The 13,584-nt window shown below is 41.4% G+C and overlaps 1 protein-coding gene across 1 annotated transcript in view; it reads left to right on the forward strand.

Moving 5' to 3' along the window:
* The window catches only part of BIN2 (bridging integrator 2), a 38,654-nt gene that overhangs the window by 207 nt on the left and 24,863 nt on the right, over positions 1 to 13,584 (forward strand). Inside the window, exon 2 of the mRNA XM_063115684.1 lies at positions 6,605 to 6,685. Coding sequence (XP_062971754.1) covers positions 6,605 to 6,685 — 81 coding nt within the window. The remainder of the gene's footprint in view (positions 1 to 6,604; positions 6,686 to 13,584) is intronic.

Here is a 13,584-nt window from a genome sequence, read left to right on the forward strand (position 1 = left end):
AACCAGAGCGGGGAGGGGGTTTCCATGAAAACTAGCAGATTTGAGAGGGAAGGGAGAACACCCCCCGATCTTGGGCAAGGCTGAGGGAAGCTGAGGAGACAACAGTCTCTCTCAGGAACCTAAAACAACCCTCAGACTGACCCAGAAAGGGGACAGAAAGGAACTAACGTTGGCGGCCAGCTATGTAGCAGGTTTTGTCCCAGCAATCTACCCAGGATGGTATTTTACAGATGTAGAAATTGGAGAGTAATTTCTCCAAAGCCAAAGGCAGTGATGAGCAGCGGTGATGCCAGTGAATACCATCGTTTAGCTGGGCTTGGGAGTCCACTGACGACTAGAATAATTTCTGCATAATCTCTCTGTACCCAACCCTGCCTGGCCTCTGGGTGTTGTTTCAGCTGATACACACAGTAGCCCACGTCTCCTTCCTGTACCTTCCCTTTGGCGTTGGAACGTACACAGCCCAGGGTGATGAAGAAGCATCTCTTTTCAGATTGCGTCCTTGGGTAGGGCTGGGTGGCCCCACTCCAGCACTGGCATTTAGGTAGGCTGCCCATCTATAACTCGCCTGCTTATCTAGATTGTGTGGACACACTCTACATATTTTGATGGCATTTCTGTTTCTACCTGTCCAGAATATTTTCTTTGCTTCTCACCTGAACTTCTGCTCTCCCCCTACCAACACCCTAGTAGACAAGGTGCTATGGGAAGACACATTGAGCCAGAAGGAGAAGAAGGGGGAGGGAGAGACAGGAAGGACCTGAGATAGAGTTTTGGTTTTCTAAGAGCTCATGCTCTTAGAAGCATTTGGATGAACAACACACTCTTAACAATTGAAATATTTATATTATCTTCTAAAGGTGGAGCACTGCATTTGGGCCTGGGAAGGATTAAGGGCAACCAACTGTCCCAAATTGGATTATCAACAGAGAATTGATAGGATGTAGATATAGTTCCTGACTTTGAGGCCTCAGTGGAAGGGAGGGGCTCTATACATGTTTTCTATCTTTTGAGGTCATGTGAAAGAGAGGAGGGAAAAAGAAAGATTTTCTGTGGCCAGACTTTGTTACTTCATCTACCCTACCTTCACCTTGATCCCGGTTTCAGCCTCTCTGAAGGCTGTCTACTTACAAATCTGATAGACCTGAGCACAGTGCCTATGGGAAGGTCTAGCTAGAAGCCGTGTGGGGGAGGAGGTACTATATCAGAGAAGGCTACGCTGTGGTTGAAAAAAAACAAAAAACAAAAAAACAGAAAGACCAAAAAAATCCATGAATAGCAGTAATTTTAAAAGACATACCAATTGATTTTGCCTCACTCTTTTACCCTCTATCTTTACCTAGCCTGTCATCAACACTACTCCCTTGCTTTGGCTTTCTCTCCTTTTTAAGAAAGGACTCTAAAATGTTGGGTAAATAATGCCCTGCTTTGGGCTTCAGATCCTGCACTTGTAAAATGAGAGGTTCGATGATTTTGGTAAAACTCAATATGGTAAGGACACCAAATCGAAAAAGGGAAGGGTCTCCTTGACCTCAAATACTTCCCAAGGGGAGAACCAGCCACCCAAGTAGCACCCTGTTCTTCCTGTCGTGAACCCTGAAGAGGTGGAGAGAGAGGGAAGCAAATTCAAATCTGCCCTGGGGAACTCCCAGGTTTAAACAAAAAACAACATACTTTGAACCCAGGCTTAGACACAGGGGCAGGCAGACATTGCATCAGAGGCATGCAGCTGGCATCCTAGAGGTAGTAGATGCTGCCTGGATGAGGTGGGAATGACCTGGTATTGGGGGAGGGAGCTCAGCTCAGCCAACCAGGAGACAGAGTCCTTGAGTATTGGGAAGTTATTGAGGGCAAGATAAAGAGGGGGGAAGTTACACCAAAAAGAAAGGATTCCCTGGAATCCTATTTTCTTCCTTTTTTTTGGTGGCTCTCCAGTACTTGGTTCTGAATCCTTGACCTTGGTGTTCACTGCCTCTAACAAACTGAGCTAACTGGCCAGCCCTTAATTTTTCTCTGAGCAGTTGGATGTAATCTTCTCAGTAATGTGTAATAGCTAATGTGTTAAATAGTTTATTGTGTCAAATATCAAGTGCCTATTATGGACCAGGCACTGGGATATAACAACAAAGACATAATCTCTCCTTTATGGAGCCAACAGTCTAGCAATATGCTCTCACTTCATCTTTTCAACCCTTTAAGCAAGTTATTAGTATCCCAATATTAGAAATGAGGAAACGAGGCTGAAAAGAGATTGGTAAGTGGCAGAACTATTACTGAAACCCAGGTGTCCTGCCTTTGAATCCTAACCTCAAGCTGCTGCCTTTACAATGTTCCTGATAAGCCACCCTGACATCTGTGCCTCCCCACATCCTGCTGATCCTCTCTCAGAAGCAGAGCTAGGAGTGCAGACGGACTCTTTCTGTTCAGGCCTCCTCCTTTGAAAAGCTGGGAGCGAAAGTGTGGTGACTGTTAAACTCAATAGGGGTGAAACATTCTTCTCATTCTGTTTTCCGGTTCCCACCCAAACTCTACGTGAGACTGGATTCAAAGTGGTTCTATTGTGTTTTTACAGTATGATACATCCTCACATTTTATCTACAGCTTTCACCATCTGTTTATAATTCTCTGTGGCAGACCTCTCAGATCTGCCCTGAGAAAGGGCGCTGTTACCACTCCTTTGTTGGTTTTTTCTTCTGTTGACTTTTACTGAACTTGTATCTCAGAGGTTTAATTCACCAAATATTTATAGAAAAACTCCTTTTTTGAGGGTAGTGGGCTGGACCCAGGAGGGAGTTTAGAGATGAGTAAGAGGTGTTCTTGCCTTCTGGAACCCTTCAGTCTAGGTTTAAAAAGTAAAATAAGTGATCTGAGAGATATGCACATCTGTAGGAATTCAGAGGACCGAAAGATTGGGAGAAATTGAGAGAGGTTTTATGGCGGAGGCTGAATTTGAAATAGGAATTGTGAATGATTAGTAGTTCCTTAGGCAAGTGGTAAGAGAACATTCCAGCTGAGGAATGCCAGCATGAGCAAGGCAGGGAGTCTGGAAATTCCTTTAAGCAGAATAGTGAAAAATGCAGCTGAGCTGGAGCACCTGGGGTGGTGGGGCCACATTAAGGAAAGCCTGTTTAGTATATATCCTAAAAATAAAGATTTCTTACATAACCATAATGAAATTATTGCATCCAAGAAAAAATTTTAACAAAATTCCATAATATCATCTAATAGCCAGGCCCTATTCAAATTAACCCAAGTGAGGGAATTGACTAAAATGTAACAGGGCTGGCTGGTTAGCTTGGTTAGAGCACAGTGTTGGTAACACCAAGATGAAAGGTTCGGATCCCCATACCAGCCAGCCACCAAAAACAACAAAACAAAACAAAGTGTAATAAATTATTATGTGGAAAGGTCATGGTGAGGAACTGTAGCCACCAAATATGTATGCAGTGATTTTTTTAAAGCATTATTCCCCCACCCCAATCTACAGAAAAGTTAAAAGAGTAGTCCAATGAACATGAATATTTTTCACCCAGATTCACCAGGTGTTAACATTTTGCCACATTTACTTATCCTTACTCTTGGTCTTTTTCTCTAAATATCTGTATTCTAACTTCTCAGTTGCCAGGCCAGGCAAATTGGGGCAGAATTCTCAGGGCAGGGCTTTATGGACTGGCATTATGTAGGCTGTAATTAGGAAGTGATCCAAAAGTAGAATTTATTTGTTATTTCAACAAACATTTGTTGAGCAACTATATCTCCTATTACCTAAATGATCTCTCATTGAGGAAGAACACCTATAACATAGTATAAGTGTCCTGATTCGTAGACCTATTGCTTATGTAATGACTTTGGGCCCAGAACACTGCAATATGCTTCCAGGGTGATAATACTCACCTTTTCACTTTTGGAGTTGAAGGTAGTAACGTTCCATCAGCATCCTCCAGACTCTCCAAGCCCTTTAATATTGAGTCTTTCTGGGATTGAGGAGATTCGGCTGCCCCAGCCATCCCCTATACTGACTCTAGACTGAGTTTTCTCTTCTCTATTTTTTCTGCCCTCTCCATCTCAGAAGAACCAAGCCCTGGGCAAAGGAAGGGAGGGGCAGCAGAAAGGAAGTAAGAGCTGCACTTACCACTAAACAAGGTAGTTTTGCAACTTTCTGGTCGAGAAAAGTGCTTTATGTTGGGGGGAAAGGGTGGGGCCAGGCAGGCTGGCAGACTGCACACTGAATAAGGCGGATAAGATATGGCTAAATGAAAAGGAAATACAAGCATTTGTAGGCAAGTGAGAGAAATTAGACATAATGATTGTGGATATGTATTGAGTGCTTATTGTAGGGCAGCACTGAGAAAGCAATTTACATGCATAATATAATTTAATCCCCCCAACAACTCCAGGAGATAAATATCTTAATGGGAGAAAGGAAGCTCTGCAAACTGAAGCTCAAGAGTTTGACTTGCCCAGAGACTTACAGCCAGTAGGTGGAAAGGCCAAATGGGATCCCATATCTGTCTGACTCCAGAGTGCTTGATCTTAACCACTACAGAGAGAGCTCCAGAAGTGACAGACACTAACCCCTCAGAGTAAGAATGGAGACACTTGGGTTAGAGTCTCTACACAGAGCCTTTCACACTCCCCAGAACTGGGCACTCTTGCCTGTGATTCTAAGCTCTTCATAATGAGACACCAATCACCCTTTCTAGCTTCATTCCCCACCACTCCCCATAACACATCCTAAACCAGCCATGCTAAATCGTATCATGAAGCTGCTGTGAAGTTGGATACTCCAATGACTTAGCTGATACCGTTGTCTTTGCCTGGAATCCTCTTTTCACCCTCACTCTTTATCCTCTATTCCAGTCTAGCAAAATCCTATTCAGGGCTCAGCCCATTTGTCCCCTCCTGCATCAGTCTCACTCTCCTTACTGTTATAATTATTAACTATCTACTTGCTGGATACTGAGCAATCTAAATGAGTAAGGCAAGTATCCAATCCTTAAGGAGCTTACAGTTTAGAAGGAGGCATAGGCAAATAAATACAAATAATAAAACAAGAATACAAGTGTACACAAGGTACAGAAGTTGCAAGCATTTAGGGGGAGTGATTCATTCGATTAATGGAATGAAGTAGATGTGGTTAAGTGTCACAAAGGATATGGAGTATGAACTGGCTTTTTTTTAGATACTTGCCTGGCAGACAAGGTGGGAAGGGCATTCCAGAAAGAAGGACCAGAATCTATAACAAGCAACAGTGGGGATTATTCAAGAAACTGGAAAAGTGTAAGGGAGCAAGACCTGCAGGAAAGAGGAATAATGAGAGCTGAGGCTTAATGAAGGGTCAGATCATTGGAACTTGTATGCAGCTAGGGTTTGAACTATACTTATAGATACGTAATGGACATTTAATAAACATTTGTTGAGCAGACAAATGGGAAATCATTAGAAGGTGTTAAGCAGCAGCATAGTAGCTCTATTGTAGCAGGACAAGTGAGAAGGAATGAGAGCTGGAACTAAGGCTATGGCATTTGACCACAGAACATAGAATGATTTCCAGAGATAGACATGGTGAGTGATTCCATTAAGAGGGCGAAGGAGAAGTAGTTGAAGGCAACTCATGTGATTCTAACTTGGGCCGGCAGTGGGGAGGTGCCTCCTTCCAACATGGGGGTTACATGCAGAAAACTCAGGACTTTCTTACCACATGTAATTACTTGTGTATAAATGAGTGTCCCCTCTGAGAATAGAAACCAGGTCTTTTTTATCACCATGTCTTTCACAGTGGCACTGAAACCAGTCAGATTTCCTAGTTGAGAGGAGAAGGACATGGATAGCATTCATTTCCAGCTGAGTGTCAAATGTATTAATTATATCAGGGCTTCTCAAAGTTTTCCACAGGGCCCTCATGAGAAAAGAGTCCCCTGCCCACCTTTCTAATCTCATCTGTCTAGAGGAATCTGTGGCTATGGCTGGAAGAGGGTCACTCAAGTGAAAAATCAAGGCAAATGTTTTATATTTAAAAGCCATGCATGGGCCGGCCCGTGGCTCACTCGGGAGAGTGCGGTGCTGATAACACCAAGGCCCCGGGTTCGGATCCCATATACGGATGGCCGGTTTGCTCACTGGCTGAGCGTGGTGCTGACAACACCAAGTCAAGGGTTAAGATCCCCTTACCGGTCATCTTTAAAAAAAAAAAAAAAAAAAAAGCCATGTATACTTTTACATTCTTCTCATTAATCCTTGTTTTAATATAACACTGTCCCCCTACCACATTAAAAAAAACACTTTAAATAATGACATTCCAAGAACATATACCTTATTAATTTTGAGCTTTATATATACCCTCTAGCACACTGCTGCACGCCCCCAGAGTTACCCCAATTTGAGAACCACAAAATTTGATTATTTTTTCAGCAATGTGTTACATTCCTAATTCTGTTGGGCTAGGAGTATGGTCTATGGCCATACCACCCTGTCTGATCTCATCTGATAGTAGTACAGCCCTTGAGTTGTACCTGAGACTCTGAGAGAGGCCAGCGTCATATGAGGCTAACATATAAGAGAGGCTTGACTATAACCTTATGGGACTTTCTATCTTATACCCTAGGTGCTGCAGAAATTGGGGAAAACTGTAGAAACCAAAGATGAGCGATTTGAACAAAGTGCCAACAACTTCTACAAACAACAGGTAATCTGGAGGGTGGGGAGGGGAAGCTTGGAGGAAGAAAGAAGAACAGCAGGTTCTGCAAACCAGCAAGCATCCCTACCAACCCACCCTCCCCCCAGCGGTAAGGGATACAGGGTGACCTGCTGTTTATCCTTCCCCTGTGGGGAAGCAGAGAAATGTACCTTTCCTGTTGTTGCTGACCCTGAGATTTTGGGGGACAGAGTAGTGTTCTTTTCTGTTAGTGGTTCCCATCAGGGTTTCCAAGGTACAGTGGCATCACCAGGTGCTTGGACAGCATCATTGTGAGCCCCTGTGACCTTAGTTTTAGGTTTACTCCCCTCCCTAGGGTACATTTCCCACCCTAGGGCTTCTGTCATCTCAGTAGCCCTGTTTTCTTCGTGGCCTCTTTTTTTTTAAAAAGATGACCGGTAAGTGGATCTTAACCCTTGACTTGATGTTGTCAACACCACGCTCACCCGAGTGAGCTAACCGGCCATCCTTATATAGGGATCCGAACCCGTGGCCTTGGTGTTATCAGCACCACACTCTCCCGAGTGAGCCACAGGCCCACCCCTCCTCGTTGCCTCTTTGTCTACTACATCTACCCCGCCTGAGCCCTTTATTCAAAATAATACCTCCATCTTTCACCTGTCATTTCCACCAAGAAGCCTATTCTCACTGTTCCTTCTGTCTCAACTGAGTATTATGGATAATTTCATATAGAAAATTTACATTAGGAAGTGAATAACCTCCATGGGATATCTGACTTTCCATCTCTTATGTGCAAGGCATTGTGCTCAGTGCTTTACATGCATTATCTCATTTAATTTTTACATTAGCCCTGGAGATTGCTATCCCCTCTTAACAGTAGAAGAGTTATTAACTTAAATGAGTATCCAATACAATGCAATTCTGACACTACCCAGATTTAGGTCAAATTCCATAGGTTAAGGGCACAGTCCCTCACAAAACTGCCCTCACTTCAGACACCAGCTGCAGGGTTCCCAGGCCACCTGCACTTCTGAAAAATTGGCTACAAATTTTGGGGTTCCTACTACCTGCTCAGGTTTGATAATTTGCTAGAATGTCTCTCAAAACTCAGGAAAGTGCTCTACTTACAATTACAACTTTATTAAAAAGGATACAGTACCAGCCAAATGAAGAGACACATAATGTAAGGTCTGGGAGGGTCCCAAACATGATGAAGCTTCTGTGTCTTCAGGACATGTCCCCCTCTTAGTACATTGATGTAGGATTAATCGGGTGTCCAGAGTTCTTATTGTGATTTCTTTACATATCAAATCATTGGCCATGTGATTGAACTCAATCTCTAGCTGCTCTCCTCTCCCCTGGAGGTTGGGCTGATATCACCTGACTCAAAACCTTAACCCTCCAATTACATGGTTCATTTTTTTCAGCCTGACCAGCCACCATCCTGAGTCATTTGTTTAGCATAAACTTAGGTATGGTCTGAGGGGACCACAGTGAATAACAAAGACACAGGATTTAGAGTTACTTCCCAGGCACTAAGGACAAAGACCAGCCAAATTCTGAATTATACAATATCAATTACTTGAATGGTATGGAAAATAATGTAAAATTATGTTAAAAGGATATTAGCTATTATCTAATTAAGTATTTGATTGTATATCAGAATCATTTGGGAAATATTTAAAAATTCAAGGTCTCTAGGAGTAGAGCCTGGGAATCTGTCCTTTTAAATGTTTTTTAAATGGAAAATTTCAAATATATAAAAGGTAGAGAAACTTGTATAATGAATCTACATGTACCCATCACCCAACTTCAATAATTTATCAACACATGAGCAATCTTATTTCATCTATGTCCCCAACCACTTTCTCCCATTCTTGATTATTAGGAAAAAAATTCCAGATATTACTTCATCCATGAGAATTTCATTATCAATTCCTAAAGATAAGGACTCTTTTAAAATATAACCATAATACCATTATCACACCTAAAAATGTTTTTCTATAAAATACTTACTCATTACAACAGATCAGAAAGTACATCAAGAAAAAAGGTGAACTTAAAAAAAAATACTGATTTCACACCTTCCTAAGCTACAACCACTATTGTTTTATATTCTTACAATTACTATGCTATGTTTGCGTATGATATCTAAATATATCTGTAATAAATAAATGTGAAGTTTACAAAAGAGATTATTCCATGCATATGGTTTTGCAACTTGCCTTTTTTACTTGACAATATAAATATATTTTCAGATTTTTCAGATTGAATATTTCACTAAAGTAAAAGTTTTAGTGCTATCTAAAAAAATTAGCAATTATTCAAATATCACAAAATATCCAGTCAACGTTCAAGTTCCCATGCTTGTGTCATCATATTTTTTATAGTTTGTTGAAATCAACAAATCATTGACATGTTTAAGTCTCTTAGATTTAAATCTCCTAATCTATAGATTTCTAATCCCTTCCCTTTTTGAAGCTTATTTGTTAATGATAGCAGGTTGTTTGTGCTGCAGTTTCCTTTGTCTAAATTTTGCTGATCAAATCCCCATGATATTGTTTAAAATGTTCCTGTCTCCTGTATTTCCTGTAAGTTGATAGATTTAGAGGTTTGATGAGATTCAGGTTTTCGTTTTTTGTTTTGGTGACAAGAATACTTCATAGCTATTATTGTATTCTTCCATCAGGAGGCACATAATGTCTGATTGTCTCCCCTTTTTTTGTGATATCAACATCATAGGTTACTATGGGATCTGTGTTTTATATTAAGCTTTCTAGGTAATTATGACGTAGCAGCTAGTCTGAAAACAACATTAAGCAACCACTGATTTAGTCCAACTCCTTTCAGGGCAAATAGGATTTGATTGAGAGGGAAGTAATTTAATCAAGGTAACATAGCATCTGAGTTGCAGAGCTAGGATTCAAACTTAAACCCTGTGCTTTTTTTCACTGTACCTCACTAGGAGGCCTCCCTGGGCCTCTTCTCAACTCTAGTTACTGTTCTGTTTCCAACTACAGCATAAACAGAAGAGGAAACAGTAAGATGACACCCCCACTTCGAAAGGCCACTGACTCTTGGCCCATTCTGTCCCTCAGTCCTCTTTCTGAGAGCAGATGTGTGGGTAGAAATGGTAAGAGATGAAGGAAGGACTGTAAAGGAGAATAAAGGATCAGATGGGACAATCCCTTCAGCATTCCCTATGCAAGCCCCCCATCTAAAAATCATTTGAAGGGGGAAAATATATTTGAGAATTGAAAGGAATTTAGGTTGGGAATAAGGAAAAACTTCCTGACTGAGAGAAGTATAGTGTAGTAACTGGTGATTGAACATGCTTGAGGGGCTGGCCAGTTAGCTCAGTTGGTTAGTGTGGTGCTGGTAACACCAAGGTCCAAGGTTTGATCCCTGTACTAGCCAGCTGCCAAAAAAAAAATTGCTTATCTTCTCTTGATAAGTTCATTTAACAAATATTTCATGAGTGCCTGCTAAATGCCAGGCACTGTGCTAGATACTGGGACTTCAACATGAATGGGGCACATGCCTGCCCTCAAGGCTTTCACAGTTTAAGGAGGAAGAGAGTGACAATAAAGCTAAGTATGAGGCTGAACCTGGGATGGCTAAAACAAACAGGTAAAAAAGGTCAAGGTCAGGGAGATTGAAAGTGAAGCGCTCCAGAAGTTGTGCCAGTTGATAATGTGCCCTATCCCTCACCCTCAGTCAGTTTGTAGGTATATTTTTTATTAATTATTTTTTCTATTACTCCCAAACTTCCCAGTCTGGTTTCAAGGTCTTTCCACTAGCCTTAATCTTGATCAAGTTTCCATAGGTAATTTTTCCTTGAGGTTTTGCTTGCTTCTCCCTTTCCTTCTCGTCCAAATATATTACTTAGAAAGAATTATTTTCTTTTTTTCTTTTTTAAAAACAGATGACCGGTAAGGGGATCTCAACCCTTGGCTTGGTGTTGTCAGCACCACACTCAGCCAGTGAGCAAACCGGCCATCCCTATATAGGATCCGAACCCGCGGCCTTGGTGTTATCAGCACTGCACTCTACCAAGTGAGCCACGGGCTGGCCCTAGAAAGAATTATTTTCAAGCAGCACTATAATCTCTTATTTCTGGGAGTGACAGTTGCTTCTAATTCATTGCTTTAAAAATCAAATCTAGCTTCATCTTTCCCTCCTGGATCTCTATTAAATCAAGCACCTTCAGCACTTGCTCAGGGTTTGGTCATGCTATTTATACTTGCTTTGCTGAGTAAGCCCCTTCTCCATCCTCAGTACCCCAGGCTCTTAGGACCAGCCCTGCCTACCTGAGTGCTTAGGACAAGCTTCCAGAGTAAGTGGCTCATTAACTGAGGGGCTGGGACTATTTGTAGAAGGGGTGGGAAGGACTGACTCAGACTCTTCATGGCAATGCCAAGAATTTGGCAAGGATTCAGAGAGGATAAGTGATAAAATCATAGATTTAGAGCTAGAAATGGCCTTATCCTACATTGATAGATGAGGAAACTGAAGTGGAATAACTTGCTAGTAAGTGGTAAAGCCACATTTCTTGACTCCCAGGCAAGTGAGAACCTAAGACTGAGAGAGTCACATCTGTCAGGAAAGGAGAAGAAAGATGCTGGGATTATTCAGGCTAGAGACATTTCAGGGGAGGACAGACAGATAAGAGAAATAAGATGACACCCAGTGCTGTCCCACCCTCCCCCATCCTCGCCCCACAGCTATCTCCTCAAAGGAAAGAGCAAGAGCATAATGGAAGAAATAAATAGTTCCCCCTGATTTTGGACAGTGCCCAGTCACACATAGTAGCCTTGGTTACTGATCTGATTTTCCAGGCCATATCAAATCTAAGGGGAAAAAATTAAGAATTTCATTTGTAGAAATTACACAAGATAGTTTAACAGCTTTTATTATTCACATATGTATTTTTGAAATCAAATTTTCATGGTGAAGTAAAAAGTTGAGTAGATATTTTCTTTCAAAAAATAATTTGAAATTCTTGTTAATTTTTATAATCCTCCAAATTCTTTCAAAACCTTGATTATCATGTTTTCAAAACTCTCAATCTTATACCTACCTTATCTGTTTCAATTATATTGTGTGCATTTAACATCTTAGACTATCTAAACTTTTTTCTGTGAATGAGAAAACAAGGAGGAAGTACCTCCTTCCTGGTGAGTGCTGAGTGTTTCTGAATTTTGTTAACTGACTGCATCTGTCTCCCTCGTGCTACTGAAAGTGCTTTCTCAAGTTTACCAATGACCTCCAGTTACCAAGTTAACTTTTACCTATTCTCCCTGCATTGTAATCTCTCTGTAGCATCCAACCCTTCCTTAATCATTTCTCTGATGTTCTCTTGATCCTCATTTACTATGACACACTGCAGAACCCCAGTACTTCTCTGACAATCCCTTAGCCACCTTCGAGACTCTCTGTGTCCTCATGTCACTTCAACCTGGCATTCAGTCCCCTGAGAAGGACTTTTAACCTGAAGTATGATCAAAAGTTTGGACTGGCTTAGAAGTGAGCTCTGGAGGCAAGAAGATGGATGAAATAATTAGTCCCATAATTTCTGTTTATTTCACCAAGCAGACCTAGATTTTCTGCACTAAAATTAAGTAGTAGTGATCTTTTCCCAAAGATTTCCATGGGAAAAAAGTTCATCATTAGATGAAATTTTCATTTTTTTCTCCCATAAATTTTGTTTATACTTTTAGTATGTTTAATAGCCTATCTGAAAATGAACATAGCAAATAACAAATGAGCAAGTTCAAGACAAGTATTTTATGGTATACTGAATAATGCATCTTGGCTTTCAAATACTTCATCAGCTAAACTGGTCTGTTCTGACTTGTAGACTGGCCCTGTGGAGAACCCTTGAAGTGGGCTATACCTCTCAGTCCAGTCCCCATTCCTGAAGTCAGGCTCCAAAATGCCAATCATCTGGCCTTAAACTTCCTTCCCACCCAACTTCTAGAAACTGGAGTTCACACGTAGGAAAGAGACCAGAATGGGAAGGGGCTTTAAACACCACCATAAGGAACAACTGAGGAAACCTATGAAAAAGAAGACTTGGTGAGGGCACATGAAAGTTGTCTCCAAATGTGTGGAAGAGAAATTAGATCTACTCTGTGGGTACAGAAGGCCAACCTAAGACTCGTGGACAAAAGTTCTAACAGACACATTTATGAATGAAGCAGTGCTGTCTCAGGCAAGAGGTTGTGGAGTTTCTGGTTCCTGGAGGTATTTAAGAAGCAGAGGCTAAATGAACATTTGTCTGTCAGAGTTACAGTAAAAGCAGTTTATCTATCAGGTTGAGATTGGAACTCCTAACTCTAAATGATACCTTTCGCTCTTTCTTCCCTTTCTCTTTTAGAGGGAGGAGGAGACCTAGTCTGCACTTGGGAGTTCCTAGCCTAAAAAAATGAAAATTCAGATGTAGGAGCAAAGATAGAAGCAGAGATAGACAAAGGTGTAAATGAAGACATTGGAGTTGGAACAGGAAGTGATTCAATGATGAGGCTCCCTGGAGGAGAAATGTAAAGCAGGTGACTGATGGAAGGGAAGGGTAAAGTGAGGGTAAAGAAAAGGAAGAGAGGAATGTCTGTGTGAGGGTTCAGAGAAGGAAAAGGGACTGATGTCTGCAGAAGATGGTAGCAGTTTATCTACCCAGAGAGGAGGGTGTGAGCCAGAAAATCATATAGACAGTGGCACAGAGAGGACACCTGAATTTCAACACGGGAACTTGGGTATAGGCTCTTGTTCCCTAGAAGGAGAACAAACAGAGGAAGACATGCTAATACAATGGGAGCTCTAGCAATCCCCCAACTTAAAAATTGACCCAAAAGAGACAACCTACAACTTGTCAGTAAAGAGAGTAAAGGCTAATTTACAACAATTGAAATATGTGAAGAAATTCCAGGAGT

The sequence above is a fragment of the Cynocephalus volans genome, chromosome 12 (genome assembly GCF_027409185.1).
Source record: "Cynocephalus volans isolate mCynVol1 chromosome 12, mCynVol1.pri, whole genome shotgun sequence".
NCBI lineage: Eukaryota > Metazoa > Chordata > Mammalia > Dermoptera > Cynocephalidae > Cynocephalus > Cynocephalus volans.